The sequence below is a fragment of the Arvicanthis niloticus genome, chromosome 14 (assembly GCF_011762505.2).
Source record: "Arvicanthis niloticus isolate mArvNil1 chromosome 14, mArvNil1.pat.X, whole genome shotgun sequence".
In the NCBI taxonomy this organism is placed as follows: Eukaryota; Metazoa; Chordata; class Mammalia; order Rodentia; family Muridae; genus Arvicanthis; species Arvicanthis niloticus.
Genome location: NC_047671.1, coordinates 27,198,575 through 27,225,145, shown reverse-complemented (window position 1 = coordinate 27,225,145; position 26,571 = coordinate 27,198,575). Strand labels below are relative to the sequence as shown.

Here is a 26,571-nt window from a genome sequence, read left to right as displayed (position 1 = left end):
TCCGGTTCCATGGGATCTGACACAGTCTTCTGGCCTCCACAGGCACCAGGCATGTACATAGGGCAGACTTACACGGAGACAAAACATGCATATAAGATAGTCATAATTGTTTTCTAAAGTGGTTATTTACTATGCCCAGTACACTCTATACCATCCCAACTCCTACCTTTGCTCCTACCTGGTGGAGATGGTGGGGACCAAGGAAAGATGGCTTCATTTAAACACATCTTACTCATGAGGGTCCCACCCGAAAATGACTGGAGGTGATATTATTTTGGGAAACCGCAATCATGAGAGTACTCGAAAGGCTTTTTCCTTTTTTTTAATACACAAGTTTTAAATTTGTATATTTGTCTATTTACAGTTGACAGTTTTATGTATCAAAGGACCTCCCAGACAATGTCTACAAGACCACCTTTACTCAGTACAGTTTGCTCTGCTCTTCCAGCTTTTAGGAGACCTAAGCCCTGTTCTGTAGATGAGGACGGGATTGAAGCACTAATTTTCTGACAGACTCAGATTTTGTGTGATTTTTATATTTATGTATACAACAGAATATGGTTCTTCTAGTAATCCAGTTGGTGCTAGTTTAATTTGTAGCCCAGTCAAAGTCTATAGAAGGGCTGTCTCTTGAGTCTAATCTTAGAACAGACTACATTTTTAAGCTTTAGAAGCAGCAGAATGGGTGATGTTATAGAATTCATATGCCTTCCCAGGGAGCTCACTCCACCTCTTAGAGATCAATAAAGGGAAAGCTCTTTTAGTATTAGTAGTTGACTGCTTCTGGCTAATGTAGAAAGAGGAACCAGCCCTGAACACAAATCCCTGCCAGCCGACAGTTTCCAGGCTCTGAGTTAGACTTTGAGTCATTAACTAAATTTCACAGTTAGAAATTACAAGATCTGGTTGTGTGGACAAATTGGGGAAATTTACAATGTCAAGTACTGTCGTGGTTATATCAAGACAGACCAGCACTGCTTTTCCCAGGCAGCTGTTAACCTAGGCCATCCTGCCTGCCTGGCAGAATTATGCTAAGAGAATCAGAGTGATTCTTTTACTAAATTCTACTTAGTATTTCCTAAGCAAGTTTACAACTTCAACTTCTCATTCCCGTTTCCTCCTATATCAGTTAAGACCTCTCAAATTAAAACCTTTATAAAGTTTACCATGTGTATAATTCACACATTAAGGTATTTACTGGGCAAATCTTTTATACACCATCAGTTATTGAGACTTAAAAACTATACAGGTTCATAAAACTTACAAGGTAGATGTTCACACAATAAGGCTTAAGGTGGATACAAAAACTAGGAAACAAAACTTGTCAGGGCTGGGAATTGTAGAGCTTTTAGCATTCATGAGACCTTGCATTCAGTCCCCAAGTGCTCTAAAAACAAGTTTTGTTGATGTGAGAGGTAGTAATTTGTCAGTCCCTATGGCAGGAGGAAAAAGGCACACATCACCCTTATTTAATGAGAAATTATAGAAGTGAAGGATTTTTGTCTTCTTCCCGTATAATCTAATGTAGGAACCCATGGCTAATCTGACGAAGGATTGGTGGAGTCAGCCACTGTAGGTAGTTACCTATGCAAATGTACTTGGGTCATTTGCTGTTGGTGCTGCCTAAATTTACCTCATACCCAAGAAGCTGTGAAAATAGCTCCTTGTGTATAAGGGAAGATACTCTGTAGTATCCACATTTACCTGGCAAACACAGGCTTCTCTCAGACCCTCCACTGCTGGGTCCCCACCTGTACCCATCTGTCATGGAAGCGGATATAGCTGCACTGGTGCTAACAGAGCTGGCTTCACAGGCGAGGATGCTTCCAAACCTGTCTCTTGCTTCATGGTGGGTAGCCCAATGCACAGGGGTGTGATGGTGGCACTGACCAGGTTTCCTACATGGATGACAAGCATCCTGAGGTATCCATGGAGGGTTTGTCACCAACTTGGATGACAGAGACAAAATCATACTTTATACAGTGAGACATGCATGGCCCTGGAGGAGCACTCGGTACTGCTTACCAAGGCTTCCTGACCAAGACCATCAACACCCAGCCATGGACACAGCCACCAAGGCTGTGCTGTCTTGATAGTACCACTTGCATCCCAATGGACTCTGGACAGACACTGCCCATCTACAGGGACTATGTTCTTCCTTATATGATCCTGTGGGACAAGACCTTATAGACTACTCATGAAGCTCCTGAGTAAGCATGGCTACAGCATCACCAATGCCAATTGTTAACATCAAGGGGAACCTGTGCCATGTTGCCCAGGACTTCCCATATGACATACCTGCTGTTGCATCTTTCTTCTCCCTGGAGAAGAGTTATGAGCTGCCTGATGGCCAGGCTGTCGATATTGGTAAGAACCAACTCTGCTGCCCCCAGGTGCTCTTCTAGCCTTTCTTTCTGGGTGTGGAATATGATGGCATCTATGAACTTACCTTCTATTCCATCATTAAGTGTGATGTCAATGTCAGCAAAGACTCGATGCCAACACATTGCTGTCTAGTGGTACCACGATGTACTCAGGCACTGATTACTACAGGTTGCAGATCATTCCTCTGGCTTCTAGTACCATGAGAATCAACATCATTGCTCCCCGAGTACAGGTACTCTGTGTGGATGGGCAGCTGCACCTCGGCCTTATCAGGAGACACATACAGTTCACCAAGAACACCACAAAGAATACGACCCTTCCTTTGTGCACTGCCAATGATTCTAGGTGGACAATGATGGAGCTGTGGTACAGCTTTTCTTAACAAAACATATTCAGAACTAAGACAACTTTGTTCTTTTTGTCAATAATAAATATACAAAAATTTTCTTTTTCTTGGTGCTTTTGACTCAGGATTTAAAAATTGGAATGGTGAAGGTGACAGCAACTGTTTTACAATGTGCCTGAGGACTTTGTATTTATTTTTGTTGTTGCTGCTATAGGAAGTCCTTTGTCCTCTCCAAAGCAGCCCCACACCCTAATCCAGAAAGAAGGATGGCCCAGTTCATTCCAAGTCCATGCAAGGAAGGCAAGCAGCACTACTTCTGTGTAAATTATATACTATAAAAAAAAAAAAAAACTATCCACCTCAATATTTTGTTTTTATTTTCGAATTGACAGCCATCATGCCTGGTCCCCAAAGTCTTTCCCTCCAACTTAAGATGTGTGGAGGCTTTTGGTCTCCCTGGGATTGGGTTGTATTGTCAAGGCAACCAGGGCTTGCCTGTTCTTAGACTTGAGACCAGTTTAATGATAAATGTATTCACCTTACCAACAAGAAAGGAAGACTGGCCTGATCCTTTAGCCCTTCCAAAAGGGACCAGAAAGGCGTGGCTATAAAACAGCGTACGTGTGACCCTGGCAGGGAATACAACCATGAGAGATGACTGAAAAAAGAGAAATAAAAAAGGAGCCTTAGGAAATCTCTTTACCTGCCAGGCCAAATGATCTAAATTTATACAAGGGTAAGGCATCGTCATCTACGTACCTAAATGTTAAACCAATCCCTACCATTTCCCTTTCCCCCAAAATACAAGATACTGCACTAATTCCAGCAGTTAGATGAAAACACAGGTAAGAAGATTTTGGATTCAGTCATCAAAGTACCAATTTAAATGATTTTTGTAAACATTTTGATAAAGGCCACATGACACTTATCATACTGTTCAAATGCCTAGTGGCAGGACTCCCGATGAGACCAAACAGGTCACATAAACCCAATAAGACACTGTAGAGAAACAGCCAATGTGACTAAATCCGAAACGGAGCACACGAAAGACCTCATGTATAATACAAACCAGCTTAATAAATAAAGGAGACAAAGGTGCCTGACTCTGGGAGAGGATTTGGTTCCAGTGACCTGTTCAGAGTCTTCTCTGAGACTCCACTGCCACTTCCACCTGCGCAAGTCTTATGGTGCGGCCATGAAGTTTGTAGCCATCTTGCCGAACTAGTGCCACAGTGCCAGGCTGCACCCCAACACCTGCTGGCATGTGACAGATGAGTTCATGCTCATGAGGGTCATATTTGTCACCGATGGGTGTCATTTTCTCTAGGCCATGCTTGGTAAACACGCTTTTCAGCTTTGCTTCTAATAGGGACAGCCCTTGGAAGACTTTCTCCAGAGTAAGCTTGTGGTCCTCAGGTTCAGCTCCTTCTGAAAAGCACTCCGCAGTCTTCTCCAAAATGTCTGCCACCTCCACCAGGTCCTTACAGAAGCTCTGGATTCCTATACAGAAACCAAACACATGCCTGAGAACAATGCTGACCTTAGGGGCAGAACTGGAGAAGGCCCAGGGAAGTGGCTAGTACACTTTATACTTAGTATTTCTCAAAGTGGGAAGAACTTGGGTATAGGAGGAGCTAAAGTGGAAGGAGGAAGGAGAGAAAGAGGAGGAGTAAAGAGAGGAGGAGGAAAAGGAAGAGGAGGAGCTAAGGGAGAGACGAAGCAGGAGAGAGGCGAACATGGAGGCAGATGTTCACGTGTATCTGCCAGTCAAAGGTAGTCGGTATATCTAGGTTGGGTACTGGGTTACACTTCTGATCTTACGGGCATCTTGTTATTGATCATTACCAAATATATAAAGCTTTTTAGCTAATTTAAGCATTAGAGTCTCATTTTTCTACTGGGCCCTCATGGTTGGCAGGATGGTCTGGGCAATGCCCAGCCTTGCAGAGACAGCGTGGAAGATTGGCAGAGCCATCTCCCACACTGGCGTCTCGTGGGTGGCAGGGTTGGTGTTTCTGGCTGACCATTTCTAGCTGTGGCTCGCACATGGCCTCTGGCCACACAACATGGCAGCTGAGCTCAGCAGAGCTGCTGCAGCTTAGATAGTCGGCTTGTCTGGCAGCCGCATTTTAAATAATTACAACACTTGGGGAACAGCTTAACCACCCCAGATCAACTGACAAGTCAGTGCCTTTTTGCAAAGTGTGTCTGTCTGGAGATAGATAGCTATCTTCAGGAATCCTACTGGGAAACTGGGAGGTTACAACTTGACTAAGTAAGTCTACATAAAAACACGTTTATCTTAGTTATGCAGGGGCCTCCTCAAGAAGATAGGATGATTTCACAGGGAGGTATCGCTTGTAAGTACCAAATCAGAAAAACACATTATGCTAAAGATGCCAAGAGCCGTTTGTTCTTGAGGCTGGCTAGATAGGAAGGTATGGCATACCTATAGATGAGGTGAGTTTCCTTCCTATGGCCTACTAGGAAGGTGCAGGAAAAGGTCCACAGAAAACTTGTAGCACAATGTGAACTGTTACAAGATGACAATAAAACTCAGTTGCTGAGAACCCACTGTTTTCACCGACTGTGATAAGGAATGGTCACCATTAGACATCCAGGGCATAATGCCAAGCAAGGACGGGCGCAGAGTAAGGACTCTGTGGTCAGATGTACAGCCAAACTGAGTGCTCCGTGAGCTTCTGGGAACTGTCTGTCTCCTTCCTACCAGCACTGGGGTTAGTTACACATCTGACCTTTTTATTCATGTGAGTTCTGGGTATCCCAACTCAAGCCTTCATGCTTGCAACTAAATTACCCACTGAACCATCTCCTCTATTTATTACATTATTTTAATAACCAGTCCCAATTTATTACATTATTATTATTATTTGTTTGTTTTGTTTTTCGAGACAGGGTTTCTCTGTGTAGCCTGGCTGCCCTGGAACTCACTCTGTAGACCAGACTAGCCTCGAACTCAGAAATCTGCCTGCCTCTGCCTCCCAAGTGCTGGGATTAAAGGCATGCGCCACCACGGCCCGGCTATTACATTATTTTAATAGAAAGTAATCTCTTGGAAAAAAGAACCTTTGTGACCAAGAAGATAGACTACAAAGTTAAAACTATGCATGCAAGGAGGTGAGACAGTTGTCATGATGTATCTGTTAAAAATGCTATACTTTCTGCCAAGTGCTGTAGCTCACCACCTTTAATTTTAGCACTTAGGAGGCAGAGGCAGGGATCTCGGTAAGTTTGAGGCCAGCCTCGAACTGGTCTACATAGAGAGACCCTGTTTCAAAAGAAAAAAGGAAAAAAAAAAAAAAAACACAAAACAAACAATAACTCACTGTATGTTCCTTTTCTCTCCATGATCATCCAAAAACCTTTTGGCTTCCTAAGTATTTCTGGTCACCAGGAGGAAATTCCTTGAGCTAATGACTCTTTGGCTAGATACATTTTAGGATAATAAACTGGCTAGCAGTTAGCTAACATGAGTCTGTTCTCAGATGTCTTACCATTTGAGTAAACTGATAATAACTAGTTCTAACTCAAAGCTTGACTTCTGGTGTCCATCCATCTTGCTCATCAAGCAGGTGGAACATCAGAAGTTTTCCCATTGTTAAAACTGTGCTATTTGCAACAGACATTTCCATAACTCAGCAGCCAACAACTGTCTTCTGTAAAAGGCCACACAGGAAGCATTTTAGGCTTTGTGGGACAAGAGGCAAAAGACAAGGATTTTATGTTCTGTAGGTAAAGAGAAAACAAGTTTATATGTATTTAAGAAAAACTGTATATATTAACTGGCTATGGTTTACTGAGTCTTGCTATAAACTTGGACTCCGCCCCCCCCCCCCCCCCCCAAATTTTAGCTTCCTTCAGGCTGTTGTATAAATCACCAACTTGTGGAGTACTGACAGTGACTAAGAATGCTTGCCCACAGCAGTGCAGATGTTCCCTGTGGATACAGACCAATGTTGCTCACACTGAGCTAACTTTAGTGTCCCTGGTTATGCACTGTTCTTTGGATTCTCCTTTGAAGGCCTTAAAGATTCACTGGTTCATTAATGGCAGAAAAGGTTGTGTACAGGCTAGAATGTTGGAAATCTACTAACTGTACATGCTTAGAAAAACAAAGGTGCTACAAAGGTGCCTGCCCTTCAACTAGATTTATTTTATTGTGAATCATCTCTTACCAAATATTTTCGCGTCTTCCACACATCTCTGGGTTCGCCTCCTTATGTTTTCACAATCAGCAACGGCTCTCTGGTATCTCAGCTAAATATCAGACGCAAAATCAAAGGATGAGAAATTGTCGAGAAAGAATGCTTTTACTTTATAAATCTCATGCTTGTAACAGTGACAGGGCTCTCTCAGCATGCGCAAGGGCTCCAGCTGTTAAAAAACACAGCGTGAGGCTGACTGCTCTCCAAATTGCCAAAGAGGTAACCCATTTACTTTCAGTGGCTTGTAAGTAAGTCCAACTAGCTTCAACACATCAGTTTCAAGTTCATTATTCAGAGAAAAGAGTTTCCAGTTTAGGTAACACTGCCAAGCTTTCTTTCATTAATTTGAACTCTAATGTGACTAGGTAAGTTTTAAAACCTATCACCCATTTCAAGCCAGTTCTCAGCCTGTTTAGTCCTCTTCTCCCATTTAATTCCTGGTTTAATTGCTCTCATAAGACATGCTGCCCAGCACCCTTTAGTCTCGAGTGGCTTTGCTCTGCTTTGTAATTTTTCTGCTTTATCGATCTCCTTTCAAAGTGCTCAATCACGACTGTGTCTAGTAAGCCAGATGTCCTCTGACTAGTAGAGTATAAAGACCTACCACACCCAACAAATATTTACTCTGTCACCTGACTGGCACCACGTCATCTGTACCTTGCCAAGCCATCAGCTATCTAAATGCTGCAATACAAGAGGGAGCCAAAGGGAGGCACATCCTTAGCCACGTGGCTTTTTAAAAACCACAGACCTTTTTTTTTTTTTGGGGGGGGGGGAGAAGGCCAAAGGAGCAGTGGAGGAAGAGGTTAAAGAGCCATTTTAGAGGAAAATTTATTTTTAAAAAAGACACACACACACACACAAAACTTAGCTTGAACATTTAAACCAGAAAAGAGACATAAACGACAAATAATATAAAATCTGCTACTCACTGTTAAATCCTGGACTTCTTTTTCCAGTTTAACAGCTTTTAGCCTTAAGGCCTGTTCAGCAAGGGAGGGACCAAGTCCATCAGGAGGGTCCTCAGAACTGCAGTCTTCCCCAGCAGTCCTTTGGGTGGCAGTGCTGAATGGGTGTCGCCATCCCCTAAGAGGGTGGGGTGGGGCAGTGGCACACAACGCAAAACCATGACAGTTAGAGCCCAAAGCACCCACACTTAAACTCTCCACAGTTTTCAATCAGTCTTGGCAACAAACAAAGAAGTTCTTCCTAGGCATTTTTCTGTTTCATCTGCGTCATGTTTTTAATCACCCAGTACCTGAAACATGACTAGATTTTAAAGTGCTCTTAAAAGCAATGACTTTAAGGTGAGAAAAACAGCCCAGCAGTTAAGAGCACTGGCTGCTCTCCCAGAAGACCTGGATTCAATTCTAAACACTCCATATGGCAGCTCACAACCACCTGTAACTCTAGTTAGTCTAGGGGATCTAATGCCTTCTGGCTTCTGTGGGCAGCAGGCATGTAGGTGGCACAGACATAAAGTCGGCAAAACTCTCACACACTTAAAGTTTTATCAGTACGTAGCTGTCATGCCATACAATTTATCATTTAAGTTGTACAATTCAAACTTTTTTTTACTATGTCCAGAGTCAACCAAATTCTGAAACACAATTTCAGAACATCTTTGTCACCATAAAAAGAAGGCTTGTACTTATTACATCACTTACCATTTCCTCTTAAATTGCTTGCCTCAGCTAAGCCTGACAGTATTTTGTTTTCTACAGACATGCCTTATGGATGCTTAGTGTCAACAGAGTCATAATAGATGGTCACTTAGATGCAGTTTTTAAATTTAGAATGTTTCAGATTCATTCATGTATTTGTGATAAGGAAATAAATACTAACAAGCTTTTAAATTAAAAAGAATAGGAATAGAATGAATTCACTAACAAGTAGAAAATATGAGGTTACACACAGGAATTTAGGCTGAGACAGGTAGATCAAGGGGACAGGTTTAGTGAATCTCAGTAGGAGCGGTCTTTGTAGAGGAGCAGTCACTGAGTCATAAATCTCCAGAGGGGAGAGGCTATGGTGGACATCTGCATTCACTGCCAACACTCACACTCACTCCCCAGAGAAAGGCTTTGTCATTCCTCCATGGGCCCAAGGCTCTGGGGTCTTTGACATGGGCAGCTCACGTCACCACACACATTCACTAAGGACTTCATCTCTCTCAGGGCTGGCTTCCTCTGCTCCCTTCATCTCCCTATTTCTTATTCTCACATGTTCAGGATGAGTCTTCACTCCTAGTCTAGTAATGGTTTGTTGCAGTACTCAGCACCAGACAGCCGGCAGTCAAGCTGCCATCTTCTGGTGTTTGCCTTTTGGCTACCTGATTATAGTGCCCCCCTCCCCCCTCTTGCCCTCAGGTGCTACAGAGTCACTCTTTGTGGAATCTGTCTCAGCCTTTTCAAACCTGGAGACAGGCTTTTCTTTGGATCCATGGACCTTTACCGGCCTCAAAGGTACCCAAAGTGGCTGTTCTACACCTTCAGGGAAAACACAAACAATCCTCACCCCACATTAGCATAGGCCAGATTATTCTCCTGTCAGGACATCTTTCCATAGCACCTTAGGTTTTACTCTGTCCTTTGGTAACCAGTGTCATTCTGGCAGTGAGGTTGACTACTATACAATTCAAAATTTTAATGTAAACAAGGCCTTGTTGAGATAACTGGGTAGGGGTAGATCTCCACCCCGTTTAGTTTCTCTGTTGTTTGAGACATCTGTGGGATCTTTCTACAATAGCCTGCCCCTGGGGGTTTAAGGAATGCTTGTGTTGTGAGCTAGTCTATGTTGGGTACAAAAGTCTTTAATGCAGAAGATGTGTAAGTAGGAATATTTTCCACTTAAAGATGCTGTGGCTAGCTCAAACTGGCAAATGCAGCAGTGCAGTGAGTAGTGTGGTATGCTCTGCAGCCTCCTGTGTGAACAGAGGCATGAACAATCTGAGAATAGGTATCAACATTAAACACGCACAAACTGTATCTCCAAAAGAAAGAGACATGTGTAACATCCATCTGCCAGAGATCACTGTGACATAACCCCATGGGGTTAACGCTTCGTGAGTGACAGGTTCAAAAGGAACACAGTGGGTGCACTACTTAACTCCTTGCCTAGCCAGTTCTGGGGAGACAAATTTATGGCATAAAGAGGCGTTGTTTTGATGGTACAGAGCATGACTATAAAGGGCTTGTATTAAGCCAGACTACACAGCAGCAGGGAAGCAGAGCAGGCATCCTGACACCAAGGCGTTGGCTCACGCACTACCTTCAGCCAATGGCGGAGGAAGACCTCAGTGTCGCCAAATATGACAAACATAGCAAGAGTTCTGGGTCGTACAAAAAAGATGGTATAACTCATGATCCAGCCTTGTAGCTACTTCAAAGGCTTGTATTATTCTGACTACATAGGTGTTGTTGCTGTAAACACTGATGGGAAAAGAAGCTGATGTCAAAGCTTTGCCCATGTCAAAGACTCTGGAGCCTCAGGCCCATGGAGGAATGGCAAAAATAAATGGAAATATAATGGCACAGCACTAGGCAACGGCAGTCCTGCTGTAGGGATCCATTGTCCGCACACATGACTTTATGGCTCTTAAACCCTGTAATAACCTCCATTTACCCTATTTCTTTTCTTTTTTCTTTTTTGTAACAAAGACTGGATGTTCCAGGTGCTACTGGACCATTCTGTGTTTGGCTTGTAATTGTTTTCCACCAAAGCAGTAGTTGCAGTGAATACCCCACCCGATGCTGCAAAATGGCCAATTATCTACAGACCAGTTTCTCTGATAGTCAAGTGGTCTAGGAGAAACATTTCCATTGGGGGTGTGCCTTGGTGCATTGACGGGGGCTGCTAGTGAAAACAATTTGTCAAGGAATAGCTGTCTCCCGGTCATACACTGATGGGGCTGCAATGTTTTTACCCTGATTTTAGGGTTTCTCAAAATCTCTAAGAACTGAAATATAACAGCCTATCTGTAGAATCTACATGTCCCATATTTCTTATACCCAACACTTAGAATTACATGCTCTCTCACCCTTTGTTCCTTTAGCTTTATGTCTTTCTCATTTTTCCTTCTTTATCTTTTTCTACCTCATTTCCCCCCCTCGCCCCCCCCCCTTTTTTTTTACCTGCATAAGCACACTTTCTCATGGAAGTGGTCCCTCATCTGACCAATAAGAGTTTCCCAAAGTCATTGTCAACATCCCTGGTTGGGTGCCAATTGCTGCATCCAAATAGCTCCAGGGACAGATGACTGGCATGAAGAAAAGAGGCAGAAAGCTGGGATCAGTTAGTTTCCTGGAGGGAGAAACCTCAGCACCCTGGAGGCTTTGATTATATATAGTTTAGTATATAGATAGAACAGAGTTATTACATAAAGCTGAACAAGGAGGTGGGGTTATTACACACAGATAAACAAGGAGGCAGATCTTATGGTTTGCACTGGATCAAGGGGGTAGGTTTAGTTAATCTGGTAGAAGTAATCTCTGTAGGGGAGCAGTCAACATCAAGTTGGGGTGGGGGGAGCTATAGTAGACCTTTTCTACACTTCCACTGTTAACTGTTGGGGTGAATTCAATCGTTAAATTCTGTACTAGCAGAGAGAATGGCCCATCATTGGGTTTTCTATTTTGTAAACACTCACATTCCTTACTTGCTGGTTGGCTTTAATAGCTAGGCAGGAAATGGAGGGTGGAATTTCCATGCGGGGAAAGGGTCTCTGGGAGAAGCCAGTGGACATGGAGGGAATGGGATGGGCTATAGCGGAGCAAAGATACAGACCTGGCCACATGAGGCCAGGATTAGTCGGGCTAAGAAGATGAGCTAGTTGGGAGATTACCCAAGCAAAAGGCCTAAGCTTTAAAATAGTAAAAAGACTCCATGTCTTATTTATATAACTGGTGGGTCTGAGGAAGTCCCATTGTGGTTAATACTAGGACTCCCCTGAGGAATGGAAGGTTTTGTCATTCCTCCATAGGTCTGAGACTCTGGAGTTTTGGGGATGGCTGGTCCCTGTCAACACACACAAGACTCAGGACTCACTCACCAGTTCCCATAATAAACCTTACTTTAGTGATGAAAAACTCAAGATGAAAGGCTTGAGGTTTAATGACTTGTTATGGTCTGCAAAGTTAAGCTGGGCACAGCAGCATGGGACTGACTACCTGCAATCTCAGGTACTGGGAGGTTGATATGGGTGGATTTTTCTTTTCTTTTTTCTTTTTTTTTTCTTCGAGACAGGGTTTCTCTGTATAGCACTGGCTGTTCTGGAACTCACTCTGTAGACCAGGCTGGCCTCGAACTCAGAAATCTGCCTGCCTCTGCCTCCCAAGTGCTGGGATTAAAGGCGTGCGCCACCACAGCCCGGCGGGTGGATTTTTCTGATAGCACAGTAAAAGCCTGCCTCAAAGAAACACCCACCACCCTCCCCCAACCAAAAACAAAAGAAACACACAGAGCTGGTGTTCTGTTGAGTCAGGATATTTAGCACACAAACTCACACAAAGTAACATGGTTCTGGTTTAACTCTTATCTTACAGAAGTGGAAGAGTTAAAAAAATTCAGTTAAGCTAAGACATGCTGTAAGGCTTTCAGGGAGGGAGGAGGATCTGTAATGTGAAAGAGAAATTCTGACTGCTACAGCCTATGGACGAAATAGGTCACTAAAATAGAATCTAGTTTTAGTCACTTAGGTTTTGTTCAACTAGTTATGTCATCTAAAATATGGCACAGCTAATGAAATGGCTAAGGTCCCAACAACAGGAACATAAATTCAGGAATTGCTTCCAGGATCCTTTCGGGGGAACTTTCGAACAGGCTTTTAAAGAAAGGACATTCCCACGAGCCAATTTGCCTTGCCAATGACATTTGATGGCACAAGCTCAGAATCACAAACACAAAACACAATCACCCCCTAAAAAGAAACACATGACTTGTGAAGAGACATGATGACATTTACATCGGCACAAATGAACCTAGGTCTTTCCCATTCTCACCACCTAAATGAAAAAGAAAAACACCTCTCCCTGTAACTCCCCTATCAACTGGCCATGGAAAGAAGGTAATCTTTCTGCTCCTGACTTCCTCGACAGTAGACCTTGCAATAAAACTATGTGTGTGTGCCTATCCTTGGCTTTTATGGGCATAGGGAGATGAGCCTTTGCACCTGGTATTACTAAAATAGTTCAGTTTACATAGAAATGTAGCCCAGAACCTTGTTCAGAGCAGATCTGGGAATGTGGCAGTCCTGACCTCTAATTTAAGGATGTTTTCACCATCATCCTTCCTGGATCCTGGTAATTATTTCAAGTGAAAAACAAAACCAACTACCAGGTTAATCAATCTGTGGGTCCAAGAGCTCTTTAAAGCAAGTAGTCCATTACTTATAGGAATGGGGATATACTGGACAGTGGTCACTGAGATGGCAGAAACTTAAACAAAGGTTTAGGAGAGCACTCTAGGCAGAGTGCAGAGCTAGCTTGAAGTCCCAGGTGAGAGAACTTTCATCTCCCAGACTTTTCAAGCTGGTCTCCAATTTTATTATGGTCTGCTATCCAATTCTACATGGTTCCAAATATTTGGTTCAGAAAATATAGTTATCATAGATATGTCTGGAGCAAATTACACATGGTCAAAGACCATCCCTCCTAGAAAATTACATTTATCCGGGATAAACAGCTAGTCAAAGCAAGGCCAATTTAAAGAGAAAAAAGGTCAGTGCTCAGAATAGTTACTCCTTCAGAAGAAACTACTCTCTGATTATTTCCTTACCTCACCCAACAAACTGCCAAAGGTTTGAAAACAAACCACCCTGCCCTAAGCATTAGATACAACACCTCATAGCTATGGTATGGCAGGTGTTAGGTCAGGTGCACTAAGATTTAAAAAAAAAAAAAAAAAAAAAAAAAGAGTGACAAATGGCCATGCAAATTTCCTGGATTTCCCCAGAGCTAATTTACAAGTCAAAGTTCCCTAACTCATAGACAGTCTTTTTTATTCATTCTCACGAATGAACTAACACAAAACACCCGTTCGTGAATCACAACTGGTTTCTTGACAGAGTAACTTCCTTAAGATTTAAGCCTGGAGGAGTTAGCAAAAATTTTCCTAAATTCCAGTTTCCTCAACTATTAAACATGAAATAACAAAAAGAACTAACCATAGTTCTGCAGTCCACTGACGGCAACTGTTAACTTCAAGTACCCCTAAGACTGATGGGATGGCCATTAGGAGAACCGAGGTCCAGTGTCTTCCTTTTACAGTCAGGTAAAAGAACGCCCCTGAGAAGGTGGAGAGACTGCTTGACCTAAGACCACATGGAGTCCGGCTAAGAACTCTAATACATCCACCACTGCAAGAAAGAGACGAGCAGGGGCTAGGAAACAGTTCGTCTCTGATTGAGTCATGTCTGGGGTTCTACCTCCTAGGACACCGCCTGGGATTCACTTATCTTCCTTGGCTGAGAAAAGCGCGCCTACGGGCCTCAGCCTCCCTTGGAAGAGACGCGGCGTGGACGCCGGGTCATGGGACCTGAGGCCGGACCTCGCCGGCTCCCGGCTAGCCCTCGTCTTCCCTCCTATGGTTGCCCATCGCCGCGCTCACGCCGCGGCTTGCCCGGCCCCGCCGTCCCAATTACCTGCACTCTGACACAGCCCCCGAGGCCAGGAGGCGCTGCAGCCGCTGCACCGCCCACAGCGAACGCGCCGCCATGATCCAGATTAGAGCGCCGACACTGCGCGTGCGCACTCGAACCGAGTGGCGAGTCGTACTCTCCGGAAAAACCACGCCCCCCAGCAGGCATGGGACTTCCGGTTTCCTGTGCGCTAACCGACTCTTCCGGGCATGGCGCCACCCTCGTGGCTGGTAGTTGGCCTAGTTCGTATGGAGGCTTGTCCCAAGAGGCTCGTCGTAGGTGCGAGGTTCCCGGTGAGCGAAGTGAACCTCATCCTCGAGAAGCGGACACGTGATAAATGTAAAATGTGACCAATGTTTAAACGACAGGGGCACAGCGCTGCGAAAGTTTAGTAGAATTCAGGGCTGATGAGAAGGCTCCCCGGGCTAAGGCGCTGGCCGCCAAGCCTCAACACCGTGAGTTCGATCCCGGGACCCACTCGGAGAGAACCGACTTCCTCAACATGTCCTCTGACTTCATTACGACCTCAGTCATGTACGCACCACGCGCATACAAAACTGCAAATGAAAGACTAGAATACAAGCCGGAAACTGATCGATGAAAAGTGGAGGTGGTTCTGGGAGTGGCATACTTTGTAAAGAAAGAGCCAGTGAAGAGGGAGAATTGGAAGGAAAAAAAAAATTCAAATACGGGGAAGGGATATGGTAACGTTAAGACTGGAGAATTGGTTGCATCTTCCCCAGTTACTCCCTCGGGTTTTCTTGTTTTCCGACTTAACTGTGTTAATGATGTATGTTGTTTCCTCTTAAATTCTAAGCGCTTTCAGAGCAGAACTATATTGTCTAATTATGATTACAGTAACTTGACAACAGGTATAGTGACTCAGGCCTGTAATACCAGCCACTCGTTTTAAGGCAAGAGATCTAGCCCAGCGTAACTTAGTGTGGCCGGCTCAAAATACAAGAGAGCTGGGGGTACAGCACAGCCAGTGGTCCAGGGCTGGCCTAGGACATGCCAGGCTTTTCCTCAGTACTGGAAAAAAGTCACTTTGCTGTTCAGAGAAAATGGAAGGGTGTAAAAAGAGGCAAGGGAGATGCTGGAAGAGCCCAGGCAAGAGAGGACAGAATGTTTTATTCTGGTACGTGGCAGAGGGTCTTACTATGCAGCCCTGAACTCATGCAGTGCTGGGATTGCAGTGCAGGTCATCTCATCTCTATCATCTTTAGTGTAGTTTCAGAGAAACCTAACAACCTGATGCAAGTCGCTATGCTTACAAATCCAATTTTCTTAGTATTTTCTCTTCTTTTTTTGCAATTGAGAATTTGGCCTTTGTGGTAGATCTTAATCACTGATAATTTTTTCCCTTGCCCAATAAATACTTGTTAAATGAATGAATGAAGTTGGATGATGTCAGTAAAGATACAGGTCAATTTTATTTTATTATTACTACTTTTTAAGTAGATAAGGCTTAAATCATCTCTTGTCAGTCTTAGTGTTTATACTTTCTCAGGATAACTGAACTCATGTTTTTTTTTTTTTAAATTGGAATTTTTATTTGTTTAAACTACCTTTGTATATGTATATATGGCTATACCAAGGAATGCATGTAGTCACAGGACCATTTGCAGTAGTCACTTTTACCTTTAAACTATGTGGGTTCTGGGGATTGAATGCAGGTCATTAGGCTTGGTGGCAAGCACCTTTTACCTCCTGAGCCATCTCACCAGCCCAAGATGTAGGTACATTTTAGGGTTCTGCTTGGTGTGGTGTTGCATGACTGTAATCCCAGCACTAGATCTCTTGTCAGTTTGAAGCCAGCCAGGTCTACACATTAAATTCTAGTCCAGCCAGAGCTACTTTTTATTTTTTTCCTGCAACAAGGTTTCCCTGTGCGGTCCTGGCTGGCCTCAAACTCAGAGATCTTCCTATCTCTCTCTGCCTCTCAAGTGCTGGGATTAATGTGACCGTTCTTTTAGAAAAAAGAAAATTAGGGGATTTTGCTGAATGTGAAAAGGAACTAGTGTTTAATTTTTTCAACAGGAATGGGACATGCTCCTTCAGCATTCTGAATCCTCACTGTAGCTAGTGAGCTATGTCTAAGCTAATAAAGATTACTTTACCATAGCAACTTGGTCACTTTGTCCTCTGCTGTTGGGATTCCATGGAGACAGACACAGTCTAAGGTCCAGCTGAGATGTGCCAGCTCACACACTATCATCGGCCTCTTGTGGTGCTCTATATGAAATGCAGTTAGGTGGGGATCGTGAACTCTTCCAGATGAGAAACTTGAGGCACTGACCAATTCATGAGCCTGTGTAAGGTTCCCCAGTGAGATGACTGACCCTAGGAATGTGACACTTCAGACTTGGGAAGGCCGAAACTTATGTTCCCTTCAGGCCTGTGGCCTGTAGTCTGAAAACCACAAAGGCACTTTAGTAAGCGAGTAGAGGAGCTGGTGTTTGCTTTAGTGGCTGTGCTTATAGCTCTTTTAGCGGCACAGCTTAGAGCAAGTACTTACATGCATCCATTTATGTATATGTACATACATATGTTTGCATATGTGGGGTTTGAGACGGTCTGTGTAGCCCTGGTTGGCCTAAAATTTACTATGTAGACCAGCCTGACTTTGAATTTGGCTTTTATTCATATATTTATTATGTGTAAGTATGCTTCTGAATGGAAGTATACAAATTTTGATTTAAGTAATAAGGGTTCTAGAATCACACTGAACTACAAAAAAAAAAGTTATCTTAACTGGTCTCACAGAATGTTAAAGTATAGGTATAATGCTTAGGTAATTCATACCAGGGCTGGCTACTATTTTAAAATTTATTACTTTTTATTTTGTATGTCTATAGGTACAAAGATAGGTAGAGGTGGGTACAAGTGCCAGTGTGCAGGTCTGAGGGCAGCTTATGAGAATCTGTTCTCTCCAACCTTTTATTATGTGGGTTCTGAGGATCAAGCTCAGGTTCTCAGGCTTGGTAGCAAGCCCCCTTACATCCTGAGCCATATTGCTGGATTCTGGCTGCAACTATTTAAAACACAAGAGTACAATGCAAAACCTCCTGTCCAAAAATGATTAGGGAGAAACATTTTCCAGAAGGCAAACACTAAGTGTGCTCTGAACATGGGCCTCAGGTGATACAGGCTTACGGCAGGCAGGTGGCATGTTCTCATGTTAATGATTAATGATGCAGGGCCCCTCTTTCTTTTGGGAAAGGCATTTATCCCTAAAGTAACTGCCTAAGAAAGAATGTGACAGATACTTAAGGCACACTGGTGGGCACCACTGCAGAATATACATCTTTTAAAAAGCACTGGAACCTAAGTCTTCACTGAAGACACAGAAGTTGGATTTGGAATGAAAACCCTCCCTTTGGATTGGATGTCTTTTGGTAGCTGTTACTAAATAGTCTAAATGATTTAAATCATTTTTTTCCTTTACAGAAAGAACAAAGGTTTTTGAGTCACACCTTTCTCCTCTAGCTGATATTAAAATCCACTTGTGACTTGAGCATTTCCAACTTTAAACAGTCTAGAAAGAAGATGCTTCCAAATTATCTCATTAAATACCCACCAGGAGTCTTGGGATGAGTACAATCACAGCCCATTCTTACAATGAAAACCAGAGGGGTTATTCTCAGTTAGCAGCAGACAGCCCAATCTGGACCCAGGACCATGACCCCTAATGTGTATGCCCTACGGATGACGGGACTGCTGAGGTGATTTTCCTGCTGTAGTCTTCAGCACAGCAAAGGCTGGTAAGATTTCAGTGAGGATGAAGTATGGTAAATCTTAGGTGGGTAACATATCAAGACTAGCAAACCCATCCACTGGTTATTTTGAGGCACATAACTTCCTCCTCCCCAACAAGTGCCAGCTACCCTCTGACCTCTCAGAGTTGAACAGGTTCATCTTTATTGGAGATGAGTATGTTAAAACAGACCCAAAAGCCCAGTGTTGAGACAGTCATGAGTGGCATAGAGAAGAGGTTGCCTAGGACTTGAGGTCCTATAGAAATCTCAAGTGTTTGGAAAAGGCTTTAGCACCCTGTGGCAGACATGAGCCACCATCCTGTTGGTTTTCCTTAATAGTCCCACTTTGTAGCAGATAAAGTAGTAAACAGGCTTGTGGGCCTCCTAGTACAAGATGAAGACTTCCTCAGGCCAGAGACTTAGTCTTCCAACCACAGTCCCAGGAGCTGCGGTGTCACATTAAGTAGGTAAGCACTTGACTGAAAGCAAAGGACTCCGCCCTCCAATGCCTGCGGCATGGCTGGCATTAGAAATCCATACTTCCGCCACTGTGCTTAAAATGTGCCAGCTGATCAGCTCTCTTTACCCTCTGAATTCTCAGATAATCTGATTTTAAAAAAATGCTCAAACCTGGAAGGTTCTAGCAGCTGTAGTCTGCCTGACTCTAAAACAGATAACTGTGGGATTTTTGCATTCTCAATAGCTTTTGTTCACTGTTGTGCAGGCAGGGATATATTGATTTTCCAGTCCATTAACCCTGCCCAGGGTTACCTGTACTGCCCAATAGGAATTAGCCTGCCTAAGTGGTGATGGAGTGGTTTTCTTTTTAATCACACCACTAGCAGCACTTCAACTTGGGCTTCCTTTGCTTTAAGGAGTGGGACTGGGATGCCAAGGAAAGGATGGAATGCCGTATGTGTTTTCATTGCATCAGAAGGCAAAGATACCTAATAAAAACTTTACAACTGTGGATGCTTCTGTCCCCCGACACTCTCAACTCCACCCTTTGTAAAGCCAGAAGGATGCTTCTACTTCGCCCTTCCCACAATCCCTAAAATCATGCAGACAGTCAAGCTGGTCTTTTGGGTGCCCCAGTCTTTTCCTGATGTCTTTGCGAAGAAAGCATTTCCTCCTTAGATGGACAAGCTGATACTGCTTCAGGATGGAATTCTCACCCTTTCTAGGTCTTCTTCATTTCCCATTCCTAAAGCACAGAGAGAAAAATCAGTTTGTTGAGGGTTCTAGTGAGATTGTAGGTTGGAACACTCTGAGTAGCCCCCTTGGCCAAATCAGTCCCTTTCCCCATTTCAGCAGTGAGGATAGCTTTTGTGTGGCGGTGACAAGGTTTCATTATACAGATTAGGCTGGCCTAAAACTCTTGGTGATCCTCCTGCTTCAGCCTCTAAAGTGCTGGGATTACACACCTAACCAGGATGGTCTTTTTATTTATTTTTTATTGATTTATTTATTTAATGTGTATGAGTGTTTTGCTTGCATGTCTGTCTGCGAACCATGTGTGTGCCTGGTATCTATGGAGATCAGAAGAGAGGCATCAGATCCCCTGGGACTGTAGGTACAGATGGTTTGTAAGCATCCATGTAGGTGCTGGAAATTGAACCTGGGTCCTCTGCAAGATCAATTGTTCTTAACCTCTGAGCCCTCCCACTAAATCCCAAAATGGCCTTTGAAAAATGTAGTTGGTATTTATAAAAGTCTGCTCAAGCTGAGCAGTAGTGGCAAATACCTTTAATCCCAGCACTTGGGAGGCAGAGGCAGGTAGATCTTGAGTTTGAGGCTAGCCTGGTCTACAGAGCAAGTTCCAGGACAGCCAGGGATACATAGAGAAGCCCTGTCTTGAAACAAACAAACAAACAAACACCAACCAACCAAACAACAACAAAACCACAGAAAATAAAACAAATAAACAAACCCAAAAGTCTGTTCCAATCTGCCCAGTATGTTACAATCCACAGTTCCTCCATGGTCTGAAGTTTATAGATGAGGAGTTGGCCATAGCCTGCAGACTCAGTCTGGCTTGTCTGCTTTCATAATTTAACAAACTATCAGCTAAGGATGTTTGGTCACATTTCTAAGCACTTGGAAACAATACCAAAAGAATAACTATTTTGTGACAAGTGAAAGTGGCACAGAATTGAAACCTCAGTGCTTGGAAGTGAAGTTTTACTGGGAGGCAGCCTTACTCTTCCTGAGTTAGTAATTGTCTTTGTCCCTCTCAGAAGTTTGCTGGCTCCTGGGCTTGGCTGCTCCCTCTGGCATGGCCGGTCCTTCTTGGGTCTCACTCTTAGTGCTTAGCCTTCTGCCTGATTGTCCACAAACAAGCGACTTGGCATATACTTTTCTCTTTGTGGATTACCCTTCCCTCCAATCTCATCTGGTCCCCTTGCACTGGACTGAGCTCTCTGCTTGTGTGTGACCCACTGCAAAAGCATTGCTATCAATGGTTAAAATAACTGTTTGAGTCACCTGTTACCTTTTCTCACCTTTCTCTGCCTTATTTCACTTCAGAGTCCTTACTCTGACTAGGTGTCATAGATTTCATTTATGGGTGCATGTGAGGTAGTATCTTCCCGAGTCCACAAGGGTTTGGGTTTCTTACTCCTGGAACTCATTCTGTAGATCAGGCTGTCCTCCAACTCGGAGGTCCACCTGCCTCTGCCTCCCAAGTGCTGGGATTTAAGGTGTGTGCCACCACGCCCAGCTGTAGGTTTTCATCTTAAAGTAGAGAAACCCCATTGGTCTCTGTTGCGGTAAATCTCCTGCCCATAGGGAGTCCATAGAATAAAGACACAAGTCAATAAGTATCAAATGAATGCTGCATGCCTAGATTGGGCAGATTTACCATTAAACTACACTATTCCCCGGCTATGAGAGCTCTTAACAACTTGCGGTTTCCTTGGTCAAGGTCTCCTTCGTCTTCTCTCCTTCCACCAACTGCCAACTCCTCTCACTCCAATGGCTCTCCTGGTCTTATCCTCTTTCCCTGCCTCTGGCTCCTCCCACTCCTCTTCCACTGCCCAATCACTGGCTGTAGCCTTTATTTAACAAATTTGATTGGACAGAAGGTTTACAAGATTCACTCCTCCTTCGCAGCCCCTCCCAGGAGTGGAATTACCATGACAACAAGAGGCTAGGGCTATCCACCACATTCTCCACATCTCTTAGGTTGAGTACTTCTAGATCAAAGTACCCACGATGTCTGGTTAGCTTCCACTGAGGCTTACTGAGCACACTGGCTGAGCCTGCTGTCCTCTATAGTGCAGGCTGGTCTAGAAATCATGATCTGTCTGGCTCATTCAGGTGCTAGAATCGCAGCATATGACAAGGTGTCCAAATGTTGAACACTTATTTTTGTTTTTTGTTTTTTAGTTCCACACCATCTAACCTGTGTCTTCTGAAATTCAGAAAACAATGAAACAGGCATATTTTCTAGGTGCTTTGGCACAAACTTATTTGGTGGCAAAACCTGATCTGGCCTGATGTAGGAGTTTTCTACTCTATGGTGTGTGTATTCTTACAGCCTACTATAGAGTTATTCATATCTTGAGACATGTGTTGCAATGTTTCCTAATACACATCCCTTCCTAAAGCCCCAAATGTTCTTAACGTCTATCCCCAAGAATTACACAGGAGAGGTTGAGGACCAGCTTCAAAAAGTGAGCCCTGAGTCTCTGTTCATGTGTTGCCTCCTAGCTTAGCCTTAGGGCAGGTCCACTACTCCCATTCTTGTCCCCTTACTATCTCAAAATGCTGTTCGGCTCAGATGACAACTTGGTAGAACTGTGTTAGTGAAGGGTGAGGCTATCCCAGAAGTTCTCGGCCTTTCTCCCCAGGTGGGGATGGGGGTCTGGGTTTGGGGACAGGTCCTGTATAAAAGGATCCAGATCTGTGTCTTGCCATTAGCTGAGCTCTTGGTTTACCTTGGCCTTCTGTAGCACCCTTCCTTGGTTGGAGGTTACAATGGATGGACTCCTCTTTCTCAGCTCAGAAACACAGTTGACAGGGAGAGACTGCTCTGGGACATTGCTTTGGGGTTTATTTGCAGTTTCCTGTTAATGGCAAACAAGACAAAACCACTAAGTAGGTGAGAGACAGTGGTGGTTATTTACACCCAACCTACATTTAGAAGGATAATCAAACTTTAAATTAGAAAGCACTAGGCAGACATGCCAGCACTGAACTGGGGGCAGATGCTGGAGACTCTGGAGTAAAGACAGTAACAAACAGAATCACAGAGGCCTCTCTATGTATCAGGCAGGCATGAAGAAGGCATTATATGAGTGGGGTTTCCCATGAGCCTGTGAAATAGATACTCTTTACTAATCACCCCATTTTATAGATAAAATCAGGAAGGTCAAGGTTCTGTGCAAGGTCATGTGATTGCTTACTATGAGAGCTGGGGTTTGAATCCCGTAGCTGTACTGTTTCCTTTTGGGGGTACTGCTAGTGCCAAAACATAGCTTCATGTATTAAACACAGAGCTCCACATATATGACCTAACTTCTACTGGGAGTTTTGTCTTATTGTCTACACTGTCATCACTGTTAAATCTTCCAGATAATTGCTTAATATTCTTCTTCTGTAAGTTTGTGTGCTGTCTACTTTTATGTCAACTTAACACAAGCTTCTGAGTGGAGGAGCCTCAGTTGAGAAAATGCCTCTGTAAGATGGGACTGCAGCCAATCATGTAGGGCATTTTTTAAATTAGTGATTGATGGGAGAGGGCCATTGTGGGTGGTACCACACCTAGGCTGGGGACCCTAGATTCTATAAGAAAGCAGGCTTTGGGGAGCAAGCCAGTAAGCAGCACCCCTCCATGGCCTCTGCATCAGCTCCTGCCTCCAGGACCTTTCTGAGTTTTTGTCCTGGCTTCCTTCTATGATAAACAGTAAGCCACATAAACCCTTTCCTCCCCAAATTGCTTTTTGGTCATAGTGTTTCATCACAGCAGTAGTGCCCTAACTGAGGCAACCCTGCAAGAACATTTAGGAAAGACTCAGTCTTTTTTTTTTTTTTCTGTTTCCAAAGGGCATCAAAAGGATCAAAGGTGGCGGGGGGGGGGGGGGGGGAGAGGGAGCACCGAGTGTGCTGCTGAGAAGCAGCAGCTGGGATGAAGGGATGGGCTCTCGATGCTTCCCTAGCCCTCTGAGAATCAGGTTCTCCATCTGTAAAGTGAGGCTAACACTGCCCCCCAAAGAGAAGAAGAGTTGGGTGGCTTCAGATCATGGGGTGTCGTCTGCCCACAGAGAGTTGCTTGGAGCACAGCTCCCAGTGGAAGCTCAAACTTATCAGACAAGTCAGGGTTGTTGTCTGAGAGCAGGGAGGGCATCTAATCATCCAGCAAACACTTGGCGTACTCCTCTCATCCAGACTCTAAGAGGCTCATGTGATAAACAGTCTAACTCCTGTGGGTTGCTTCTGGTGCTGGTGATCTAACCTAGAGTCTCATACATGGCAGTGCATGTACTTTATGCACCACACCCCCATCCCTCAATTCTTAATAAAACCAGAGGATGCAGAGAGCATACAGATAAGGGTGGACACACATTCCCCATCCGCACTCCATTCAGGGCTATGAAGATGAAAAATGGATACGACCATTGGCAATTTGTAGCAATGCTTCCTAGTGGGGTAATCCTACCCTCCCTGGGACATCTGGCATTTTCTGGTGATACTTTTGAGTGTCAGAACTGGGACTGGGAACATACATGTGTGTGTGTGTGTGTTGTGTGTGCTGTGTGAGGGACTCAGGGTGGCTCCCCATGAGGAGGCTCCGGACTCACTTGGCTCTTGTTCTTGCTGCTCACAGACAGACCAAGGGCTGGTCCCCCGGCCAGGGACTGCTGCAAGCGCTCCTTCACAGCCACCAGCTTGAGCTCCAGGTCGATCCTTTGCTCTTCCTTGGCACGACACTGAGCTTCCAGAGTGGCCACAGCCTCTTCCAAGGCCTTCAACTTTGCTCCTGAGTCCAGAGACACGGATGAGAAAGTCTGCGGGGCTGCAGGCCCCATCTGTCTCTCCAGGAGGGTTTTTCCAGCACTAGGGTCCAGTTAAAAGATGGACTTTGAGGTGTATCACCAACCACACTGTGGTGTGATCTTTATCTGCCCAGCCTCCATCTTCAGGAAACAGTACCCTAACACTCCACCGCAAAACCACCCTTGCCCTCTCCCTCCCTATGCTTTGAGTGGGTTGGTTCCATGTAGCTCAGGCCTGGTCCATAATCACAGTGATTGGTTTAAGAGTTGGTTCAAATGGAGAGAATCCCGAGGTTTTGGTGGTGGCCACTGGGAAGAGACACCCCCTTTGCTGGTGATAAAAGGGCTGGATGAAGGCTTGTAGGCTTGTACTGTGCAGCCACTATGTCACCACAGAGGGGAAAAGAATGGAACCATGGTTCCCTGTACTTCACTACACCTGATCTCTCAGTTTGCACATCTGCCTCCATGCCGCTGTGATTTGGGTTTCTATTACTTGTGTACTAGAGTCACAGTATGGAGCTTTCCACAACCAGGTTTTCCAGGAGGACCTTGTGCGGAAACCAGGAAATCTGTGTAAGAGGCCTCCCCTTACTGTACCAGGGGAAGTGCTCAGGCTGAATGAGCCATCGTGCCCTCCAGGCAACACCTCGGCAGGTACCTGGGTTGTTCCGAATGGCTTCCTTCAGCTCTTTCTTCTCCTGTCGCAGGGCCGTCAGTTCTGTGCGAATCGTCTCCTTCTCTTTCTCCAGCCTCTCTTTTTCTACCAGGTACCTTCGGGCATCCTCCTCTGCCCGGTTCTTGCCGTACTTGTATTGATTGGCACCTACAGAGATACAGGAAAGCGAGAGAGGTCCTCAGGTCTGACCTTTGGTGACCTATGTGGTGTTAGCTTGCCTCTTACCTCCACTTCATATATAATATGGGTATTCGGTCTATTCATTCAAGTGTACTTAGCATGAATCTCTTGGGAAAACAGGGAGCAACAGGGAGGTACCACACACAGGGACTTGGAACCGGGCAGATCGAGTTTGCATTCCCTCCACTGGGTGTGTGACGTCAGACAGAAATGACTGGGGTGCTTTTGTGCCTTTCCCCAAAATCTCAGTGTCCTTATGCACAAATAAAGATACTGATAACATTTAGCCTCCAGGATACAGTAAGGTTGAAATGTGGTAATCAAGGAAAAGTACCTAACATAGTACCCGGCACATGAGGAGTGCTTAGTACATGTTAGAAAATAATGATAGTAGTATCATATAAAGCAGATTTAGTGATGTGTAACCCATCTCGCTTTGTAAACAGTGTGACTTGGGTAGGTCAGTATCTATGATAAAGGGAGATACCCAATTATAACAGAGATCAGACCTAGGCCAGTGTCAGCGGATGCTCATTGCGTTGCTGTGGAAGTGCAGGAAGAGAGAGAGCGCGAGAGTCCCAGGGGTGTATTGTAGGACGAACACAATGGCGGACAGCAAGCAGCTGCATAGAAACGTGCTTGATCCACGAGTATGCAGCACACTAGGCTCTTACTACTTGAATTTACCATTTAACCTTCCTCTAGCTGATGAAGTCACAGAATCCGTGATGTCAGTGGCCTCATAAGAGAGCAAGATAGCTGTTTATGCACTACTGTGTGGCCCTTACAGACATTAGGCCTGCCAACTTGCCTTCCAGAGCTAGGACAAACAAACTGCTGGTTTTAAAAAGGTCATCTAGGTTAGATGTTTTGTGACAGCAGACTGAGGACCAGGACAGCTTTCCTCCTGTGCTTCAGGATGTCACTGGACTATACCAGGGGTTTCCATGTGGTTTCTAGTCCCCGCCCCCAACCCTGTGACTTCAGCGATGGCCTTCAGGCCCCTAGGATGGAGACAGAGACACCACTGGCCCTCAGGCAGACCAGCACCGTTTCCACAGCTCTTACAGTCTGGGCTTCAGGGAGAGATTTGATTTGAAAAACAGGTGTATGCTTTTTACATTTTTTTTTTTTGTTGATATTTTGTGATTTGTGGAGAGCTTTTGGTGCCATTTCTAGGAAATTGGCAAGAATATTTGACACTGGGCTAGGACCAGGAAGTAAGCTCAGGGAAAATACAACTGAGGAATGTGTTCCTTGTATCTTGATCATCTTGATAAACCCCTAGAAACAGTGACCACGGGACCTTTGTTTAAGCCTTGTTTGTTCCTTGACTACTTTATGTCTTAGAACTGGCCATATTCT

The 26,571-nt window shown here is 44.4% G+C and overlaps 2 protein-coding genes across 4 annotated transcripts in view; both read right to left on the bottom strand.

Annotated features, from left to right (window-relative positions):
- Positions 1–303: 303 nt before the first annotated feature.
- On the bottom strand, positions 304–14,744 carry Grpel2 (GrpE like 2, mitochondrial). Of its 3 annotated transcripts, none has more exons than XM_034518217.2 (5): positions 14,597–14,707; positions 11,091–11,215; positions 7,890–8,043; positions 6,928–7,009; positions 304–4,231 (listed from the first exon to the last, which is right to left on the bottom strand). In XM_034518217.2, the coding sequence occupies exons 2-5, from the start codon at positions 11,126–11,128 to the stop codon at positions 3,867–3,869; spliced, it is 639 nt and encodes a 212-aa protein (XP_034374108.1). In that variant the 5' UTR covers positions 11,129–11,215; positions 14,597–14,707; the 3' UTR covers positions 304–3,866. The 3 variants fall into 3 exon arrangements, with proteins under 3 accessions (XP_034374108.1, XP_034374106.1, XP_076768683.1); XM_076912568.1 differs by lacking the exon at positions 11,091–11,215 and adding an exon at positions 14,120–14,311 and having other exon boundaries at positions 3,847–4,231; positions 14,597–14,717; XM_034518215.2 differs by lacking the exon at positions 11,091–11,215 and having other exon boundaries at positions 14,597–14,744.
- A 3,747-nt stretch (positions 14,745–18,491) lies between these two features.
- Positions 18,492–26,571, bottom strand: part of Afap1l1 (actin filament associated protein 1 like 1) — a 59,935-nt gene continuing 51,855 nt past the window's right edge. Inside the window, exons 16-19 of the mRNA XM_034518693.2 lie at positions 25,009–25,173; positions 24,153–24,331; positions 22,290–22,418; positions 18,492–19,555 (exon numbers count right to left, since the gene is read on the bottom strand). Of these exons, the coding sequence (XP_034374584.1) occupies positions 19,532–19,555; positions 22,290–22,418; positions 24,153–24,331; positions 25,009–25,173 (497 nt within the window). The 3' untranslated portion in view covers positions 18,492–19,531. The remainder of the gene's footprint in view (positions 19,556–22,289; positions 22,419–24,152; positions 24,332–25,008; positions 25,174–26,571) is intronic.

Bases quoted from the DNA above. Each gene is read 5' to 3' on its own strand.
- Grpel2 (XM_076912568.1), bottom strand. From the start codon at position 14,670: ATGGCGGCGCGTTCGCTGTGGGCGGTGCAGCGGCTGCAGCGCCTCCTG. The intron at 7,010-7,889 runs GTGAGTAGCAGA...TCTGATATTTAG, and splicing joins AAGAAGTCCAGGATTTAACA to CTGAGATACCAGAGAGCCGT. The intron at 4,232-6,927 runs GTAAGAGATGAT...GTTTCTGTATAG, and splicing joins GGAAGACGCGAAAATATTTG to GAATCCAGAGCTTCTGTAAG.